Below are 22,684 nucleotides of genomic sequence, written 5' to 3'. Positions count from 1 at the left end.
CTTCCCACACCTTACTAGGAATGAGCAAGCTGTCTCCAAAGAACATCGCTGCTACTGGGGGCTTACAGAACCCTTCCATTAGGCTTCAGTTGCGCTTTCTCCTTTTAGATGAGAAATTAACCCGAAGAGTGACATTCCACTTCAACAGGGAGCCTGCAGCTTGCCACTGAAGGATGTCACTTTTGTAAGTGACAGTTACTACAGGCCCGCCCTACCCTCACCCCCGACAACCCTACCCTCCACCTTCACCAAGGGACTGAGTGCCTAGCTGAGCAGTTGAATGAGGGCTATGGCGGTGAACGACCTAGTTCAAATCCTTCTGAATACTGATTATCCCACTAGTACTGCTACTGTTTTGAGAAATCTACGTAGTGCTCAGTCCGTAGAAAGCCCTTAGAAAGTGGGAAGGTTTCTCAACTATTGTCTTGTAAAAATAGCAAAACCCTCACCTGAGCGAGTAATCAAGGATAGAATATACAACTTTCCCCTTCCTCCAAAACTCCTCAAAGTCTTTGTAAACGGTGATGAAAATGGCTCAATACTAAGAATTCCTCTCACCAAAATAAAAGAAGGATTCGATAATGAGTACTGAAGCCAAGATGGTGCCATATGTCCAATCTCACCTCTGCCCCTGGTTTAAAACACACACACAACTTCATACTTACTTCCTGCTACACAATTCCCCAACTTCCTTTAGTATTTTTATCTGTAAAGACAGACCACCATTGCTACATCTATGAAGTTAAATGGTAAACTGAGGCACATGTAGCCTAACAGTTCAGAATGGAAACTGAGGGGGCACCTGGATGGCTCAGTTGGTTGGGCGGCTGCCTTCAGCTTGGGTCATGATCCCAGGGTCCTGGGATTGAGTCCCACATCGTGATCCCTGCTCACCAGGGACTTTGTTTCTCCCTCTGTCCCTCTTCCCTGCTTGTGTGCTCTCTCTCTCTCTCTAATAAATAAATAAAATAAAGTTAAAAAAAAAAAAAAAAGAATGGAAGCTGAGGTGCCAAGAAGCCTGAGTTCAAATCCTGTCACTTACCATTTGTGTGACTTTGGACAAAGCTGACCAATTTCTTTGCACCTCAGTTTCCTCTTCAGAAAGACCAAGTGACAGCATCTACTCTTTTAGGTTGTTACTAAGATAAAATGCATTAAAAGCCATCTAGTCCAGAACAAAGGTAAGTCAATAAATACTAGCTGCTATTATTAAGCACTACCCAAACAATCTCAACCTACACTCCTTTTAGTCAAAGATAAAGGTCAAAATGGATGGCAACCAGTTTTTTAGTTTATGGGTCTAAATCTTATAACCAAAAATATATGATAAGCTCCTGGATGATAACTCACTTCTGTTACTCAGTCTCTAACACCACATAGATACTAAAAAATATGTAATTACTAATACATAGGCACAATCTGAGCAGCCTAAGGGATGAGCGCACTAACACCAGCTACACCAGGGGCAAAAACCCACCTAAGGGATCACTACAACGAGAATCACTCTAGTTGAAGATGGGTATACCCAGGACCCAGCAATCATACTTCTAAGCATATCATATTAAGAGGTTACACTGGGGGCGTCCGGGTGGCTCAGCTGTTAAGCACCTGCCTTCAGCTAAGGTCATGATCTCAGGGTCCTGGGATCAAGCCCCATGTTGGGCTCCCTGCTCAGCGGGAAGCCTGCTTCTCCCTCTCCCACTGCCCTGCTTGTGTTCCCTCTCTCTCGGTCTCTGTCAAATAAATAAATAAAATCTTTTAAAAAAAAAAAAAAGAGGTTACAGCTGTGCCTCAATTGACAAGGACTGTAGCCCTAATAATCATAGTAACATTAATTATATGCAAATAACCTTAAGTATCTCTCAATAGGGTGATACTTGATTCTCCTTCTTCACAGTGGTCATGGTCTAGAAAGTCACAGCCAACACAGCGAACACTGAACCACTGCTCGTATGGGAAATAAAGGCTTGGGTTTCTGCAAATGTCCCGTCACATCATTACGTAAAACGCTCATGTGTGTTTCTGTTTGAAGACACCGTACCTGATATCTGTCTTTGACATTAACATTGAACTCCTAGCCCACCGCTAACTCGGTCCCAAACAAAGCTTATCTAACACACGTATTTCCTCCCTAAGGCACATTTCCGTCTGCTTGAGCTTAAGAACATTAGAGAGCACCTCAGTACCAAGCTTGGAGGCCACCTTACATATTACATAGCAGAATCCCCAGCAAGAGACACAAAAATGCGAAAAAAACATGGCACTAAATAGAATGCAAAAAGGTACTCGTTTACAGTGAGAGCTAAAACAAGAAAGCAGAGCACTGCCTTGTTTGGCCTCGGCTGGGAGGTGGCGCATCGAGTGACTCAAATTTTTCACCACTCTGGGATCCACGAATGACCACAAAAGCACCCCAAGTACGGATTTAAGGGTTACAAATAAACTGTATTGAGTAAGCAAATTCGCAAATCCAGGATCCACAAATTATGAGGACCAACTGTAAATAATTTACTGTACATGCATTCTAGGGCTAGGACTCACAAGCTAAACGACCTAAAGCTGTGTGCATCAACGTGACTACTTCTCAAACCAAAGCATCAAGATCCCAAAGTACACGTGGCCTGGGATACCGCTTCTATAAACTCAAACTGTAAATTACTTTTGCCAAATGTGCACAGGAGTGACATGGGCCAAGTCAGCGCCGTTCTCCTCAGAAGAGGCAAAGAAGGAAGTTGAAGACAGAGGAGCGTGGCCTGTCACACAGGACATTTTATTTTCTCTAGGTAGGTGGATCTTTCATCCAATTACTCCATCACATTGGGACTGCTTTCTCAACAACACGTCCATTAGCGCTCCTTCTCTGTATTGGACATAAAGGTGTACGAAAGATTTCTGCCTGAAATTACAGCACATATTTGGAGCAGTGACGCCAATCACGTAACAGCATGACAGGCTACAACTATGACAAGGGTCTGTTTGCACAGAAGGAAAGGATGCCTTAAGAGAGGGAGATGAAAAGGACAGACAAACTGGTCGAATTTTTATTTCTGCTGCTCTTTTGAGGTGACAGGATTCTCTTCCCAGAAGGAATACAAGCAGCGCAGGGTGGAAAGACCCCAAAGCAAGCTTAGTCACATCAAGAGGAAAAACTCTGAGCCCTAAAAGAATTATTCCTAGGATACAAGAGAAGGTTGGGGAAGCGAAACTCGAGTCAAAACTAACGTAAAAAGAGTTCCTATAGGGACACCTGGGTGGCTCAGTGGGTTAAGCTGCTGCCTTCGGCTCAGGTCGTGATCCCAGGGTGCTGGGATCGAGTCCCGCATCAGGCTCCTTGCTCGGCCACGAGCCTGCTTCTCTCTCTGCCTCTGCCTACCACTCTGCCTGCTTGTGTGTGCGCACCTTCTCTCTCTGATAAATAAATAAAATTTTAAAAAACTAATAATCATCTGAACCAAAGCTCAATTAAAAAAAAAAAAAAAAGAGTTCCTATAACCAAAGGCTGGGTATGACCCACCAGGGTCTTATTTTCCCCTGGAATAAAGCAGTGGCATTCTTGGGGCAATGAAAAGGACATCAAATAACTCCTGATTCTGTTTCTGCTCAAGAAGAAACTTCAGGGTGTGTGAGGCTGTGATGTTTCATTTGCAAGTCTCTTCTTTGTTCATTTTTGGCAGTTATGATCACAAGAATTAGGATAAGGTTTACCACCTCGCCAAAAATACCAATGCTGTGATTGATGTGTGGTTCAAAAAAGCTGTCAAAAATGGATACTCGGAAAGGAATGAACCACATGGCTGGGCCAGGCATGCTAATATTTTTGTACCATGTTATAATCCTTTTCATCTGGACCTTCTCAGAGTTGGATTATTACTTCCTTTCATGCAATTCTAAGCTAAGGGCTACAATATACGGCACAAGAACCCTGACAGATTGAGTTCATACCTTCATTACTAAAATCCAAAAATTACAGCTATTTGATATGGAAATGGGACACCAAGAAAAGCAGGCACACAGCCTCAGCCAATGACATTTAAAGACCCTTGAGGGTCTGAGAACAGAGAGAATTTTATTTCACACTAGTCTGACAGTTCTATCAAACATTCTTTTATCTAACTTTTGAAAGTTAAAATTTAGGGCAAAATTGACATTTATCAGCTGAGAGAAAAAGGAACAATTTTCCTCACTGGAAAGTGAGAAAGAAAGAGAATGTAGAAAGTATCTTTAGAAAAGGCAGGCTCTTGGGATGCCTGGATGGCTCAGTCAGTTAAGCATCTGCCTTCAGCTCAGGTCACGATCTTGGGGTCTTGGGATCAAGCCCCACATCAGGCTCCCTGCTCAGTGAGAGGTTGGCTTCTCCCTCTGCCACTCATCCACTCATGCTCTCTCACTCTCAAATAAAATCTTTTTTTTAAAAAAAATAGGCTCTCACTTCTAGATGGTGATAATATATTGATCTGATTGGCAACGGGCCTATTTCATAAGCTCCACTTGGATTCAGCAAGACTGACTGTGTAGGATGCAACCCAATAAACCAATGAACCTTCTAGAAAACGTGGGGCGGGGGTAATTGGGGGAATTCAAACTATAATGACTTCATTACTTTGTTTCCTAGATGAAATGAGGTAGCAGTAGTATTCTTGATTTGAAACAAGGACGAAGCTTTTATTAAACAATGCTTATATCTCAATCAGATATGACAGAAGGCCATTGATACACAAGTTACACAAATCCTTTTTTTGCCATTATGAGAATTCAGAATAAAATCCAAATGACTCCATCCGTCCCAGAATGGAGCTGGAGCCAAACAAAACTTCAACAGCAGTTTCTTCAGAGCCCAGATGGTCATGACCTTGAATGAATTTTCTCATGTGAACTAGCTGCTTACTGGTCAAGTGGTCCACTGCATGGTGGTTGTCTGCTCCAATTATGAAAATGCTAACACTTCCATTAGGCTCTAAAATGGAAGAGTCCAATGCCGCGCTTAAGAACAGATGAAGGGAAACCTCGCTACGGTGGAGTTGAGGGGCCAGAAAGGGGAGCTCTCGAAAGGTACCATTCCACATCAATTACAGAAAGACTGCCACTCAAAGACCTCAACAGAAAAGCTGTCAACAGGAAAGAATCAACTACAGGACCCAACAGGAAAAAGTGTACACTGTATCTCCTCCAACAAATCGACCATCTCGACAACTCAGCCAATGACAAACCGTCATCACCTTGAACTCCTGCTTTTCTCCAATGGGACGGACATTCAAAACAACCCCACAGGATTTCCCCCTTCTCCATAAAATAGTGTTCCTCTCCTTTGCTTGTTGGACTTTCCTATGGTTTTGCTGTAGCTTTTATGTCCCAAATGGTAGTTTTCAATTCCCAAATAAACCCATTTTTTGCTGGCAAAATGACTGCTGCTTTATTTTTAAGGTTAACAACTGAAATATCAGACTCCTTTCTTTCCAGATAACACAAAATATAGAGGGGCCAGGGATCAAGATAAAATATCCAATTAGAATGTACACATAATGGATAGGAAACATTCAAAAAAAAAATCAGTAAGCACAATCATAGGGTGAGTGTAGCAAGCACAAGCCACCATCAGTTCAATTCTGGGTGCTGTTTCCATTTGAACTTGATGATGCTGTAACTAAAGCCCCATTAGAGTCCAAACCCTAGCCCCTAAAGTTGGTGCTTTAATGATGTGAAATAGAAGAGGTGCAGAATAATCAGAACCACCACTTTATGTGAAGTGCTTACGGAATGTCACAACTTGACTGTACTAAGCAGTATCATTTAATATCCACAACAGCCCGAACAGGGAGCCCTTGAACTCATCCAATGGGCATGGCTACAGACTTAGAAAGACCACAACCAGCAAGCAGCAAAATCCTGAATCAAACTCCAGTGTCCTTCCAAAGACTGTACTCAAGGGGTGCCTGGGTGGCTCAGTGGGTTAAAGCCTCTGCCTTCGCTCAGGTCATGATCCCAGGGTCCTAGGATTGAACCCCGCAACAGAGAGCCCGCTTCTCCCCCCTCTCTCTGCCCGCCTCTCTACCAACTTGTGATCTCTGTCTATCAAATAAATAAAGACTATACTCAAGAAACAAGCATTCAGAAACAGTTCAGTTAAATGCCCGTTCCAGGTCTGAATGATCCAATGACATCTCTTCCTGTGAAAAGCGTTAGGTAAGACGGCAAGCATTCTAGGCCAGTGAGTACAGCACCTGGCTCGGCTTCTGGTGCGTGCAGCCTACAAGAGCAAACCTCACAGTCCACTGCTCTTCAGGGCAGAATCTTCTACAACCTGAAATGTCGTCCCTTGGGAATGAGTACTTTCTACTAGATTCTTCCAAGCGATTTGCACAAGCACACTTACAGTCACACCTATTGAATCTTTAAGCATTCAGGCACAGAGCAGAATTCATTTTGCCTATACTTCATGAATTACAGCTTTCAGCCATACTCATAAACTTGTTCAGACTCATCAGTTTATCTAAAACGTTCTAAGACTTTACCCTTATATAGCACATTATCTATTATAGCACACGTGTATATGATAAACACCTTTACAAGTCCTCTATTATTTTCATTTTCACGTCTATCTTCCCCACTATGCAGCCAACTCTACAAAGGAAGAGATGATGTTTTTTTCATTTTGCATCCCAGCATCTACACAGTGCCTGGCGTGGAGCAAACAATTTGGTGAATGAATGGGATTATATGAAATCTGCATATTAAAAATAAGCAAGCCCTGGCATCATGCTTACTAATAACAAAAGGTAATAATGGTTGTCCCCAACACAAGGAAGCCCAAGTCTGTGGGTTATCACTGGGGGCTGATCAAAAGGCTTACTACACAGCCTTCAAGCTGTAACAACACAGCCATTTTACTAGGGACATTAAAAAAAAGAAAGGTTCAGAGACAGTTGTCTGAAAGACAGCCTTCAAAAAGCCTTCAGAGGACAACTGTTACTAGAAAAAAGCCAATTTGATCACAAGCTTACTTGGCCTTTACTATTTCAACAGTGGACAGTGGCTTATTCATCCGGTCTTATTTTATCTTTAAAAAAAATTTTTTTTTTAGAAGGATATATATAGTTACTGTTGGTTCTGAGCAGATACCAACAAAATTAATACAGGCTAAAAAGATATTGAACTTACCCTCACAGGGCTTTCAATTTACTTGGAACCATTACATTTCTATTTATCATATTTATATCCTATGTTTATAATTGGGAATCAAAACAGTATGTTAGGCCCCGCTGTAGGGCCAACGAGGTTGACTTTCAGCTTCAATGCCTTCTAGAAATGTATGTCCTCAGGCAAGTCCCTTAACTCCACTGAGTTTCTCAGACAAAGCAGGGGTGACACCACCCTCCGGGGCTCCTGAGCTACCTTTTCATGTTTTTAAAGCGATTAAAGAAATGCCCAAGAGGGACCCTACCTTGTTTTTGCTGCTATACCTGCACCAAACCCACCTTTAACTTGAGGGCTGCCTTACAATTCTAGGAAACAAATTCACACACACAAGAAACACATTCACTGATATGGATCTAAAGGCTCCCTGTGATATGAACGGAGTAAACCCACAGGAAAGCAAGATGTTGGAATCCTCCCCCCCATCCTTCAGTCACGGCCAGAGGTTCGAGAGTTAAAGGCAGAATGGCCTGAATGCCCAGGCATCTGCACGGAAGCTTTTCTTCTGCAGCTTCTTCCTCAGTCAAGCTCAGAGATTCTCCAGCTTGAACATGTATAGGAATTTTTTCCTACAGTTGTACACCCAGCACTGTACGTGCTGTACCTTCACGGCAAATTAGAAATTTCAGGGATAATTTTAGCTCTATACGACTTTTCTTGTATTTTTAACTTCAGAATCAAAAAAACCTCCTAGATGTCCTTAAAATTAAAAGATAAATAAGATCAAGAAAAAAAAATCCAACAAGCTAGGAGCAAGCAAAAACAATGACAACAGAAACAAAAACACAAGACAAAAACGAAAAACACACCTCTCCATTCCTTGCCTGACCCAGATCTAGCTTCAAGCAGATGAAATCGGCCATTGCAAGTACCAGGCTTCAGAGGGTCTTTACTTACAAGGGATCCATCTGTTCATGCTAATCAAATAGTCCATTCTCAAACTGTTAGGTCCCACGGGTCTGGAACAGTGACAATACTGCAGTGACCACTTTTAGAAATCATCTGATTTTAAGGAGCAGCAGGGTGGTGACCGCACAAAACCACTGCCAAGAAACACCTCTGGGAGTGGGGCGCCTGGGTGGCTCAGTCGTTAAGCATTTGCCTTCAGCTCGGGTCATGATCCCAGGGTCCTGGGATGGAGCCCCACATTGGGCTCCCTGCTCTGTGGGGAGCCTGCTTCTCCCCTCCCACTGCTTATACTCCCTCTCTCGCTCTCTCATCAAATAAATAAAATCTTTAAAAAAAAAAAAACAAAACACTTAGAATCACAAAAGTTCATTTGAAAGCACTTTGCAAATAGCAAAGCTCCAAGATGCCCATATTCGGAATGTTGCTCCCTTAAACTTGCCTGATTCCAAATACAACATAAGGGACATCCTACTGGAAGAAAGCCCTACACGACGGGGCTACTAACTTGATGACAGTACATCATGACACACTGATCTGGCTTACTGACAGTGAAAAACCACTGATTTTATTGGCCATTTCACTGCCCTCTTCTCCTAATTCACCAGTTTTCCCAAAGGAGCCAAGTGAGGCATGATACCAACTTACTCTCTCTGAACTCCCAGTAATCCCGGGCACCTACTACACACAAGTGATACCAGGAATACCAGGATGAGCAAGAATCTGTTACAAAGTGTCCTTTCAACACAACTGGCAAGTTATATGCAATTAACAGTCAAGCCCAGTGTGGTCAGCTACTCAGTTCCTGTCCTGTTTCAGCCCGCATCCTATGGTGCCCTGTCCTTCTCTAATCAAGTCAGTAACTGCTGATACTCTTCCCCAGGGCCAAGCGCTGTGCTAGAGAAGGAAAAGCACCAGGGCCTGTAAGACGTGGTCCTGGTCTTCCAGGAGCGCATGATGTGAACTGGCCAATAAAACAGACGTAAACGATCGCAGAGAGTGTAATGAGTGGCTGCAAAGCGCCACATAAAAGCCTCCCTTTATTTTACAGTCACACCTCATACAACATGGTATTTAATCAAGGGCCTGATGAGCAAGAGAAATAATTCATACTATTCCTACAATAAAAAGATCAAAAAGAGGACAGTTGTTTTTCCCACCTCCCCCAAGCTGATGCTGGCCTACAGGGACACAGAGAAGAGGCAGGATTTCAGAAGAGCCTCAAAAGCTGGGTAGGATCTCAGTAAATGAGGAGCCAAGGGAGTCCCTGACATGCAGGAGAGTCACTGCAAGCCAAGGTGTAATAGAGGGAAAGTTCTGAGGACAGGGATCAAGCAAGGAACCAGAAGAGGAGAGGGGTCTGGCCAGACTGTGGATGGCTTCGATGAGAAGGCTGGGAGGGAGACGGAAGGCAGGAGAACACGGAGGGGAGCCCCTAACCACAAACAGAGCCAAAGAGCCTCTCCAGTTGGACTGATGTCTGGAATAACGGGATAGGGTTCTGATGGGAAAATGGAGCCAAAGGATGAAATCCATCATCTTATCCCTTTTAATACTTCGAAAGAATCATCAAGATAGATGGCAAAAGCTAAAGGCCAGAACTTAGGCTTGTGAGTGAATTAACATAATTTGTATCTGCAAGGGCAGAATTCCAAGTAGTGAAGCCCAAATTGCAAATGCTCCCCATTCATGCTTTACTCTAGGAATACAAATCAAAATGTCGTCTTCTCAGTATTATGAAAAACAGACGCTATACACACACACACACACATGATCCCATTAGGGTTATCAATGAGGAAGTATCTAAAAGCAGCCGGAAGATACCACAATATCAATATTTCCTAATGGTCAGGCCTCCTTGGACGGAGGAAATCTCTCAAAGGAAACAGTGGAAACCTTCTGGTTAGAGTCACTTAAAGTAAGACCACAAGGCACGATCCTGTGGTCTACTTTCTTCCACGTTAAGTCTGACCACTTGGAAAGTTCATTCAGGTGAGTGACTGTGGCCAGGGTGGCAAGGAGCCAAGGTGAACCACGTACGAAGGAAAAACAGGGAAAGAGACTCCGATTCCTGATCCAGGGATTCCAACAGCGTGTTCAGGTTGAGAAAATCCATCAGTCTGTACACTTAATGCTCCGGACCCATTTCTGTTTGTCTATTATTCTTCAATAGGAAGATTTTCTGAGGGACGGTTAGGAGCTACCATCCTCAAGAACAACCAAAAGATGTTTTTCCATTTCTCCATTACCCACAGAAAATTTAGAGGAAACCACTGGCATTTCTGATAATTACTGGTGAAATAACAAAAATATTGCTGTCTAATGTTAGTGAAGGACTCCATTCAATGAGGATTGGGAACTGGTAAATTCACAGATGATCCGGAGATTTCTAAACCAAACAAATGCTTTCCAAAAAGCCAGCGATTATGAGACTCAAAACTCTGAGTGTGAAGGACCTTTGGAGAGGCTGCACCCTGGCAAGCTGAATGCTTCCACAGACCCAGAAGGCCACACAGCCTGAAACATTCCCTCCCGGTTTATGAAGGGATGGCCTGATTAGTCAGCAAGGGAATGATGATTTTGTGATAAGGCCTGGGGACTCCCAATTCCAAGTGTGTAACATCCTGGTCCCAAAGCATTTGGACTGAATTGGCCTCCCAGGTTCACCAGGCAGAAGTCCCCATGGGTAACGAATCCCAATTAGTCAAGACAGCACACTATCACTAAGAGAGCGTTTCCTCAGAAAAACCACGAAGGCCGACCATCCTGGGTACTTAAGGGGCCAGAAGTGAAACTAACCCACAGAACTACTCACCTGATTCACCACCTTTGCATGGGGTCTCCCCAGCTTTCCTGAAGATAACACAGGGCAGTCCAGACCTCACTGAGCAATGCTGTCATGAAACAAAATGGTGTTCTACCAACTTCTATTAGTTTTCCTACTACTTCCCTCAACATTAAAAATAATAATAATAAATTCCTAAAGGTAGATGAGCTTATTTTCAATCTTTCTCCCACTATGAAGCAGTCATCATCTTTACCTATCCCACCAAAATAAAATTAAAACTCCATTAATATTCTTTACTCTTCCGGGACGCCTGGGTGGCTCAGTTGGTTAAGCAGCTGCCTTCGGCTCAGGTCATGATCCCAGAGTCCTGGGATCGAGTCCCACATCGGGCTTCTTGCTCGGCGAGGAGCCTGCCTGCCATTCTGTCTGCCTGTGCTCGCTCTCTCCCCCCCACTCTCTCTGATAAATAAATAAAAAATCTTTAAAAAAATATATATCCTTTACTCTTCCTATATAAATCCAAACCTTCTCTTGTCCTGTTCCCAGTTACTACAATACTACAAAGTTTTATCCGGTCATAAACTCGACTACCTACATTTCCTTGCAAGATTTATTTTTATTTCTAGACGAAAATGAGACATTAATTGCTCCTATCCTCTCAATTCAAGAAACCACATATGCGGTCCTCAAATCCCAAACCACAAATGCTAAAGATTATGAATAAGAGGAATGTCTATTTGCTTATAACTGCTTGCTAAAGGAATAACTAGACTCTTGCATTGAGAACAATCGGCTCATTCTTGACCTACCATCCTATTTATCTTTCTATTCTCAAAGCTAATTGCTTATATAAGCATGCCAATTTGCCCTGATTATAGGATTCTTAATAAATGAATGTTGTTTACATTTCACAAGTGTATTTGAATTTCACTCCGGGAAGCCAAGCTCATCAAGTCTTTGTAAGTGGTAAAACCAGAGATCAAAGCAAAAGGCCTGCATTGAACCAACAAACAATTAGGCTTGAGAATAGAGGCCTAAGCAAAAATACAATTGATTTATTGATTTTTCTACTCCAGAAGTACACCTTGGGGTCACTGTTCACTCTGGAGCTGTAGAACCTTCTCTGCAGATTTTCATTATGATTATACGATGATCATTTCTTAGTTAATATGTCTAACATTCAACAGGCTTTGATCCATTTTTCCGTATTTCTCATCTTGGTGCTTTTGACTGCAGCAGACATCTTTAAGAGTTTGTTTTGTTTTGTTTTAAAGATTTTATTTATTTATTTGACAGACAGAGATCACAAGTAGACAGGGAGGCAGGCAGAGAGAGAGAGAGGAGGAAGCAGGCTCCCTGCTGAGCAGAGAGCCCTACGCGGGACTCGATCCCAGGACCCTGAGAACATGACCTGAGCCGAAGGCAGTGGCTTAACCGACTGAGCCACCCAGGCGCCCAAGAGTTTGGTTTTTCACCTCTTCTCCACTTTGACTAATTTCCCCACAATTTTTGGTACCTTTTACACAATTCTTTTCCTACTCTACCGTATTCACCAACCCAAGAGTCTATATTTTTTTGAGGCTCCCAGGTGAGGCCGATGGCACCAAGTTTGAGGACGACTGTTTCAGTTTGTCAATCCCTTTACCATCCTGCCTGAAATGAAGTGTTCAGCCAAACTCCCATGGGAAAAGAAAAAGAAAAACAAGGGGAAGAAGTCAGGTTCATGAACAAATCCCTCTCTTCAAGGCAGGCCCTGCAGGTACCAGTCAAATCTCAGGGCCCAACACCAGGCACAGAGCCAAAAATGTAAAAGATCCGACACCTTTCCAAAGGCCAACGAGTTTTTAGTATAGGCCAGGCAGGAGAGCTATCTTACCACACAGAACTCAGTCAAGAGAGATTACCTCTGGAGATAGCAGGATTTAAAGGCCTCAGCATGTCAGCTTCTGGGGCAAGGGATAGAAGGGCTAACAGCAGCTCTTCAAAGAAAAACGTGGACTAAGGTTCTGTGTGAATTCAGTCACTGAAGTCAGTTACCAGCTGCCCAAGAACACCAGAAATCTGACTGGAGGAACACCTCTGGTGTGTCCTAGAACCAAAAAAGTCTGTGGCGAGGTGGATATCTATGTATCTACTGGTCAGGATCTTTGTTGCGTGTTTTTTTAAGACAACAAGCAGAGCATACACTTCTACTGTCCACAACAAACACCGTTCTGCCTCAGGTAGGGACTCCCAGCCCTTCTGGCCCAACATCTGCGGACTAGCTCAATCACAGCTCTCGGGCCTCCCCTCCTCCCTCGACACTGCTGCCAAGTCACAGCCAACGGAAACTGCATACTCCTTAGTGTTACACTGAAAGAGAGGCTTCTGGAAAAGGGGATAGAGCAACTGGGAAGAGGAAGATCCCCGGCAGCGTGAGCAGACAGGAGCAAAGAGGTGAGAGGGGTTACTGCTGCCCACAGGATTCAAGCAGGTGAGAGCTGACAAGGTGTATGAAGCCCTTCTACAGAGACCATGACCCCAAACCCAGGGGACACAGTCCTGGGGTTTGGGGGAAGGAAGGAAACATGCACCACTGTTTGTTTGTTTTTTTCTTTCAAGATTTTATTTATTTATTTATTTATTTTTTTGATAGATGAAGAGCAGAAGGGAGAAAGAGATGCCAACTCCCTGCCTAGCAGGGAGCCCGATGCGGGACTCGAGCCCAGGATTCATGACCTGCGCTGAAGGCAGAGGCTTACCTGACTGAGCCCCCCAGGCATGGCCCTATTTGAGAGAAGAGCCAGCTTGTAACTCACCCTCCCTCCTAAGCAATTCAATCTGTTCTTGTCTAAGGATTCACTGCTTTGTCCATAAGAGACTTCCAGCTCCCAGCACCCTCTTGCAAAGTAGAGAAGACCACCCAGAATCAGTGCTTCTTCTGTCAGCCACTTACATGGCACCTATCACTTGCTTAAACATAAGGAAGCCCACCGCACTTTGTCCGTTGACCCCAAGCCCGAAGCAGGGGGGATAAAAAAGAGCACACTTCTTTAAGACCAAGGCCTTCAAGCAACAGTTTTTATAAAGTCAAATAAATCTCCAGAAAAACACAAGCCTACACTTATTTTCTTCTTGAGCCCAGGAGAAAACTACAGGGGAATCCTTCCCTACTCTCAGGTGCTAGGATTCTAGGTCCAGACCTGCACGTGGCAGGCTCACCTCAAGGAGGGCACCATGCAGGCCAGTAAAGCACCAGCCAAGTCTTGGGTTTGCAAAGAACCTCCAGTCGCCAGTATTCCTCGTCCGACTTCTGTGTTAGCAGCTCTAACGGAGAGCGCACTCCTCACCTCACTGACGATGCTAAATGTTAAAATACTTTTCCTAAAGCTTATGTGACTTTTTGTCACTGACCCTGGAAATTGTATTCTCTAGACCACACAGAACACACCTACACAAGTTCCTGCACAAAGCTCTTCAAAATGCAAAGTCAGCTAATGGATCACAGGGCGGTATGTTCTGGAAATCTTACACTCTCAAGTGCTAGGATCTTAAAAAAAAAAAAAAAAAACTCTTCACTATCTTTAACAGTTGTGTCAAGTTGTATTTCAGTTTACTGGGGAAGAAAAATCAAGCACCAGAGGAAAACGTTTCACTTGCTCAACCTGGTGCAGGAGATAGGATTCTAGAAACTAGGTTTCCTGCCTCCCAGGCCAGCGCTATTTGCTAAGCGAGAGGACACAAGCAAAAGTAATTCGTATCACCTAAGGATGTGAGAGCATGCATACCTTTCCTTCCCAAAACCCATCTGTTTGTGTTTCTGCCAGTCTCTCACAGTAGCCAAACACATTTAGATAACAGCCTTTGATCAGCTTCTATACTAGATATCCTAAGGTACTGGCATTATGGGGGGGGTGGAATGCACCCCAATAATAAGCATATTATCCGAAGATTGGTGAAATAAAGGAGCTCAGAGGTTTAGGACCTAGGATGAGATTGTAATGGCTCAAAGTCCCAACACGCCACCCCCTCCCCTTCTCTACCACCTTTCCCGAACAAGAGAAAGGATGTGAGGAAAGTCAGGGAGCATCTGACGACGACTGAAGCGCTCCCTCAGCCATCCATCTGCTCAGCAGACTTCATGGCAAGAGTTCTCCTTGGAAGTGGTTAAAAGGGAACACCACCTTGCAGAGGGAAATAAATGTTCAAACTTGACTTTCCTTGTCCTTTCACAAGTAATTACATTTGGGGTACATGCATTGCACTGACAGATTGATTGTTTCTTTCCTCTGATTTTGGAAATCCTAAATTCCCAACCAAGGTGGGTCAAGGCTACCTTGATAGAAAAAACCGAAGTGCACCCTTGGACCCCATCACCCATACCGTGGCTGAGAAATGGAACAGCCTAGTGAAAATGCCCTAATGTTTGACTTTGAATGTGAAACATCACGGGCACCTCACAGCAGTCACTTGTAAGACATTTTTGCCAATTTTATACAGTCTGAAACTGGCACTTATCAGATTTAGAGATTTTTTTTTTTTTTAGATGATTTTCCTGCTAGCTCTAAGCAGGTTTTTTTTCCTTCCTAGTTCAAGGGCCCCAGAAGTGTAATAAAACATAGGGTGAGGGGGCAGAGGGGAGATTCAGAGATCCAAATCTGGGTGAAAAATTCTAGATCAGTTATTCAATAACTGTAGGAGTTTAGGCAACTTAGCTCATTTTATCTCCTAGAATTCATGTGAGGATTACATGAATTTGTAAGCATAGGGTATGCTCATAGCAGGTACTCAAAATGTTTCACTTCTTCCTAAAGCAGAATGACTACATTCACCCCTCAGGGCAAGAAGGGGGGGTGGGGCTGGAAAGAAATTGACTCCAATTAATCACACACCAATGTAGTTCCCAGTATCAAACATATGATAATACTGCCCTACACCATCACTTTCTAATTGGTCTTGATTCTGTTTGCAGAGCAGCCTGATATCTGAGATCACACAGAGATACACCAGCTAAGATAGAGGGCTTAAAAGTATCCTTTCCTCCGACATTCCAAGAAAGAATCCTTGACAAAGGCACTGGGGGACTTACATTTTAGTTGCAGACTATGACTTCAAGCCAAAAATTAGTGAATAGCATGGATGATCCAACATAGAAAGAGGTATTCTCGGACAGACACTGTCATCGGTTCACCCCACCCCAAAATAAATTTCATAGCATCATCTTTGAAAATAAAGGACACAAGAGTGTGTGCACATGAGTATGTGTATTGCCAATGTTCAGGTAATGTTTAATGCAACAGAGAGCCATTGGGATATTTTATTATAAATGTGTAGGACCCCAGGGACTCCTGGGTGGCTCAGTCGGTTAAGTAGCTGCCTTTGGCTCATGTCATGATCCCAGGGTCCTGGGATCGAGTCCCATATCAGGATCCTGGCTCAGTGGCAAGTCTGCTTCTCTCTCTGCCTGCGGTTCCCCGTGTTTGTGCATGTGTGCACACATGCTCTTTCTCTCTGACAAATAAGTAAAATCTTAAAAAAAAAAAAAAAGTGTAGGACTCCCAAAAATAAACACATGCCAATGTCACTAGAAATATGTGACATGTATTCATCCTAAAGGAATAAAACCAGATGAGTAAATTTATAATTTATGAAAGACTTTCATCAAACAGCGTAACAAAAATATCACACACAAGTGCACAAAGGCGTATCACCTTACAGCTTGAAGGTAGCTACAAGGATGCAAATAGCTAAATGTATACAAGGAGTCAGTAGTACTTTCGCATACATGTGTTTTATAACTACTATAGCAATACAGAAGACAAGTTTAAGAAGGAGACTCTCCTTAGGAAAATTAATCTCCTAAGATTTAGAAACAATTTGTACTAGTCTTTAACTGCAGAAGTTCAGTAATTTAAGTCTATTTTAAAAAACATTTCCCTAGGGCACCTGGGTGGCTCAGTGGGTTAAAGCCTCTGCCTTCGGCTCCAGTCATGGTCTCAGGGTCCTGGGATGGAGCCCCTCATCAGGATCTCTGCTCAGCGGGGAGCCTGCTTCCTCCTCCCTCTCTGTCTGCCTCTCTGACTACTTATGATCTCTCTGTCAAGTAAATAAAATCTTTTTTTTTTAGGTTTGTTTGTTTTTTGTTTTTTGTTTTTTTTAGATTTTATATATTTGTCAGAGAGAGAGAATGCAAGCACAGGCAGACAGAGTGGCAGGCAGAGTCAGAGGGAGAAGAGGGCTCCCTGCCGAGCAAGGAGCCTGATCTGGGACTCGGTCCCAGGACGCTGGGATCATGACCTGAGCCGAAGGCAGCTGCCCAACCAACTGAGCCACCCAGGTGTCCCAATAAATAAAATCTTTAAAAAAAGTTTTCCTATTAAAAAAAATCATTACTTTTTACAATTTACCCTTCCACTGATCTTAATGCTGCAATCTTTGACTCTCTCCTTTCCATTCATACAAATTAATTTTTTAGATTTATACCATTTAACTCATTTAGATTGATGAAGGGGTAGGGGGATAGTCACTGAGTAGGTCTGGTCTCGAGAGTTTTCAGAAATAGATGGACTTCTGTCATTATAATTTTTATTTACTCTTCCCCAATGCTTTAAATATTCTAGAGCTTGAGGATGGAATGCTTTTCCACGCCTGAAATGTCTCATTAATTATTGATGTAAGCCATACTCACAATGAGGTGCCTGTACACTTTCCTGCACAGTTCTACTATCTGGTTTTCCTCCCAAAAAATATATATGATCCTTATTATAGATGAAAATAAAGCTAGCATCAATAATGCCAACATGATTCCCTTTGCCCCAGGGTAAAGAATTTCTCTACATATATACTTTAAAACTTGCCACCTAAAATTTGTCCTTCTAGCTTGATCTCCAGATTTAAACGGTTTGAGTTCATTTCTTAAGCAATTCATGAAGAAAAGCATGGTTGAGACCATCACGTGTGCAACTCCGGAAAAAAAACAAAAACAAAACCAAAACTGACCTTAAGAGAAATCACCTTCACTCCTAAGCCCAGAAAGAGGGCTTCTTTCAACTCCTCTTGTAGGTTTCCAAAAAGCAGCTGGAGCTGACTACGGAGAGTTACAGTAAACACCACATCAATGTCCAAATGCATCACTAACAAGAGGGACCCCAAGCTGAGAATTTTCCCAAAAGCTTTTTCTCTATTCAAAAAAGGTCAGCCTGATATTTTTTTGTTCTTGTTTTTTGTTTATTTTGAGAGGCTTAAAATATTATAAACAATTAAGAAAAGGACACATCCAGTAATTGTGTATGACACACAGTAGAGCAGAAGAAACCACAACAACCAACCACTGCCCCAACGAGCTTGTGATGTAGAATCATAAATGTCTACATACTAAATCTGTGACTGCTAGACTTCATAGTAACACAAATCCACCATGGTAATGATGAAACATTTTTCTAAAGATTAATTCAGATCATGTGTTATTAATCAGCAGAGTAACTAAAAGCTCATGCAAAACCCGCTATCCCAATCTAGCAGAACTCAATTGCATTATTGTTATCAGGTTTTCCTGTGTCACTGGCCCTTCCATTTCAAGTACACCCACAAACACAACATCACAGGATGAAAAGACAGAAAATCCAGATCTAGGAGGTAAGAACCATGTGTCTGGAAGAAAGAGGATTTTGAATAAAAACGTTGGTCTCTGGGAAGACAGGTCAAGTACGCACCCAGGCTGCCTGGAGAAGTAATTAAGCCTATGCCTCTCCTTTCAGTGTGTCCCATCTTGCACAACAGTGGGGAGCAGCTGTGGGAGATCAGAGAAAATGCAAAGCAAGACAGGCAGCCTCCTCTATCCCCCAACTGCTACACCAGACTTTCCGGGGCCTTGAAAAAAGCTGGTGGCCTCTGTTCTTCCAAAGAGCACGAAGTTAACCTGCCATCCAGAACATTGGGCCCCCTCTCAAACTATCCCTTTAGAAAGGCCTGGAGAAAGGCAGTTTTAAATGTCCGTCTTCAGACTCAAAGTTGGGAGGTTACACACCAAAAACCTGCAGCAGACACAAAACTGGCTGCCTTGAGCACAAGTTTCTCTCGTTACCTAGCCTCCTAGAGTTTAGAAGTAACTAGCTAGGAAAAGGTAGATGGACAAGGGTAAGGAAGAGGAACGCATAGGCTCTTGCCCGTTTCCCTCCCAACATCCCTTGAAGGAGGCTGGGTCACTAAAAATCGGAAGTCTGGGGACCAGCTGCAGTACAGACAGACTCTCGCTGGGTCGAGGGGGAGGCCGCCACACCCTCTTGAGCTCACAACACTGTCAAGTTCTAGCTGGGAGGGGTTCAGAAACTTAGTCCCAGCAGGAAAGGAGAGAAATGAGTCTTCGGTGTCTTGGATTTGGGAAGCTAAAAAGCTAATCGCAGATTTCGGAAGGAGCCGGGAACTTGGCTGTGCGTGCTGGAGGAGGGAAGGGGTCGCCCTTGATGTCAGAACAGTTCGAAACACGTCCCCGCAAAACTGCACATTCTTGTGGTTTAAGATTTAAGACCGAAAGGAACGAGCTGAGGCAAAGCTTCTCTCGCGCCTGGGTTTCAGATGCCCCGCTCCCAGCTTAGGGACCGGGGCGCCGCACAACCCCGGGTCTGCTTATCTTTCCCTTTCGGGCGAGCTCCCCTCCGCCAAGCCGCTAGGTCCGCCTCCAAGTTCGCCTTCGCTCGCCGCTCGCTGCCGGCCGCCTGCACCCATCTGCCCCGGACCCCGCGAGGCAGCTGGTCCGCAGGGACTCGGGATTTGCGGGTTTGGGGTTTATTGTATTTTTAAACAAAAAGCCTTAGCGGCTCGCCGCCCCCTTCTCCCCGGCCCGCGCCACCTTTCCTTCACGCCCACGCCGCACCTCCCGGGCACACGCGCTGCGAGGTGCTTCTCCCGCCAGACAATGGGCTCAGGGCCGGCCAGGCAGCCCGGCCCGAGCCCCCAGCCCCATCCCGGGACCCCGAGAGGGCGGAGCACGGGGGCTAGAGGCGAACGGAGAAAAGTGAGGCTGGGGAAGCCACAAAGGGGAAGGTGGGCGCCTCCCCCCTTGGGACAGGAGGCTCGCTCCCGGCGCGGGGAGAAAAGGAGGGGGCGGGGGTCAGCTGCGACTCCCCGCCCGGAGCCCCGGGGCCCCGCCGCGCACTCACCAGCACGATGGCAAACCGCTCCTCCAGTTCACCTGGCTCGGGCATCGGCAGCTTCAAAGGCACGTTGTGCGCCCTGAAATCGGTCTGCTGCGAATCCATGCTCCCCGCGTTGCCCATGTTGGCTGCACGCCGGGGCTGGGGGCTACTCCGGGCCCCTCGCGTTCGCGTCGGAAATCAGAACAGCTCCCGGCGGCCGGCTCCCGCCCGCTGGCGCGACCTGCCCGGCTCCCCGCCCTCCGCTGCGCCCTGGCGAGTGTGCAGCGCGCACCTCTCCCTAGCAGCGCTCCTCGCCGAGCCGCCCCCCGGCCTCCCTCATGCTCTCGGCCGCCCCAGAGCCGTTCCGGCCTCTTTTCCTTGGGAGGGGTCGTCAGGGCGCCGGGCGCCTCTCTGCATGTTGCTCCACTGGCACGCCGCCCCCTGCCTGCGATCGCGGCCAGCGGGCGCGTGGTTCCTCGAACTCGGTGTTCCGCCGGGCCGCAGCCGCCGCTGACACTTCCAGCCCCGCGGCTGGCGAGCACAACGCTCGTTCGGCGAGCACCTCTAGCAGACAAATGCAGCTCGGCGCTCCCGACACAATGCCCCCCTCGCCCGGCCCCCGCCCCCGGCCAGGCTCCGCCCACTCGCCCCGTGGACTGCCGGGACGCGTAGTTTCTGTCCAAAGTGTCCGCTCGCCGAAACCACGCCCTCTCGGCGGGACGGAGCCTGGGTCAAGCTTCAGAGGCAATCTGTGCGCTTTAGAGGCCATGGTCTGGGACCCTTTAGTACTCCCGAAGTCCAACAGGAGAAATCACTACCTCGTCTACGTCGGTTCTGACACTTAATTCGGCACACTTGACAAGTAAATGATCCAACCAATCGGTGACCGAATGCAAGCATTCTGATTCAAGTTTCAGAAGCTGGTTACCATTCAAAAGGCTCTAGTTTAACAGGTCCCCTGAAAAGTACTGGCAACGTCCTATTTCATGAACTGGGAAATGGGTCCGTGGGTGCTTGTTTTACTGTTCTTTCTTCCTTATGTAAGGAATCACACACTCTTTTGTGTGATTGAAATGTTTTATAAGCAAATATACGCTTTAATGGATTTTTATAAGTATCCACGGTGAGTGTATGCATATATGGTCGGACTCCAGGAGCTGAATGAGGATTCAATTCAAAATAAACACCTGTCGATAGCTATGACGTATGGGTTACCAGGTGCCTTAATGGGAGAAAAAGAAGATTGCTTCTGCTCTGGAATACTTCACAATCTAGTGAAGGAGAAAATGTACACAAATAAGCATATTTCGTGTGAAATAGAAAGAAGGACAGGGTGTTTGGGAAAGCTTTGGAGGTGATCTTTGGCTGAAGGCTACCTTACTCCTCCATAACAGTCCCTATTTTACAAAGAAGCCTGGGCCCAATCTTATCTCTGGGATGCTTTGCAGACTATTACTACCCATTTTAAAAGAGTAGAAGTAGAAACAATCTTATAAACAACTTTAGCCACATACTTTCAAGGGCATCCACCGGTTAACTAGTGACTGAACTCATAAGTCATCCTTCCTTAGCTTAGAGAATTTCTTTAATCATGCTTTGTGTATCAAATTCACTTGGGGAGCTTGTTGTTAAAACTCTACACATCTTGGGCCCTGCCTATTATCAGAATTTCCCTGAGCCAAGAGCTGGAGCATGGGCTGGTGTATTTTTAACAAGCTCCCCAGGTTATTCTGATATGAAACCAGGGTTGTTACCATCTTTTAAAAAGCAACTGCTTCTGGAGAAGGTAACTCAACAAGACTAAACATCAAGGGCCACATTTCTTTTATCTTTATAAGCCCCAAGATGTTCAATAACTATTTGTTGAATTGACAAGTGAGTTTTACCAAAAGCCTTTGAAGCAAATACACACACGGAGACATATTGTGTGGGTATGATCTATTAAATAAACCATTTCTGGTCTTCTTTTTAAAAAAATGGAGAGACTATAAATAAATCCAAAATAAAAGTCTAAATAAATGCAATCTGTGTTCCAAAACTACACTGTATCAAAGTAAACAGTGTATTGCCAATCAAAGAAAGAATAACAGATATAGATACATATACACATACCCCAACTAGAGAAAATGAGTGAGAAAGAAAAGCAGTTAGTTCAAACCAAGTGAGACATTTCTTTTTTTTTTTTTTAAGATTTTATTTATTTATTTGACAGAGAGAGAGATCACAAGTAGGCAGAGAGTCAGGCAGAGAGAGAGGAAAGGAAGCAGACTCCCTGCTGAGCAGAGAGCCCGACACAGGGCTCGATCCTAGGACCCTGGGATCATGACCTGGGCCGAAGGCAGAGGCTCTAACCCACTGAGCCACGCAGGTGCCCCCAAGTGAGACACTTCTGACCCACAAATGTATTTGTTTTCTTTCCAATCTCTAGACATACACTTTGGCTCTAATTGACACAAAATCAGCCCACCCAGCCTGTCAGGATAGAAAAGCTAGAGGTCTTTTCCACAGTTGAGAAATCCTTTTTCATTACACATTTATGGTTCCCTCTGGCCATATTTCTGTCAGTAACGAGGACCTTATCCCCCCCCTAAATCTTATCACATATAGTCTCTCTCATAATCTCATACTTTGAGAAGAGCCAAGGACAAAGTGTGCAAATCCATGAACCTAAAAGAACTCAGCCATT

The 22,684-nt window shown here is 44.6% G+C and overlaps 1 protein-coding gene across 1 annotated transcript in view; it reads right to left on the bottom strand.

Annotated features, from left to right (window-relative positions):
* Nucleotides 1-20,140, bottom strand: part of FMNL2 (formin like 2) — a 323,204-nt gene extending 303,064 nt beyond the window's left edge. Inside the window, 1 exon segment of the mRNA XM_059393967.1 lies at nt 20,023-20,140. Coding sequence (XP_059249950.1) covers nt 20,023-20,139 — 117 coding nt within the window. The 5' untranslated portion in view covers nt 20,140.
* Between the last annotated feature and the right edge of the window lie 2,544 nt (nt 20,141-22,684).

Source organism: Mustela nigripes, chromosome 3 (genome assembly GCF_022355385.1).
Source record: "Mustela nigripes isolate SB6536 chromosome 3, MUSNIG.SB6536, whole genome shotgun sequence".
NCBI classification, from domain to species: Eukaryota; Metazoa; Chordata; class Mammalia; order Carnivora; family Mustelidae; genus Mustela; species Mustela nigripes.
Note: the sequence above shows the minus strand (reverse complement) of the source record. Positions and strands in the feature narration are given on the sequence as shown.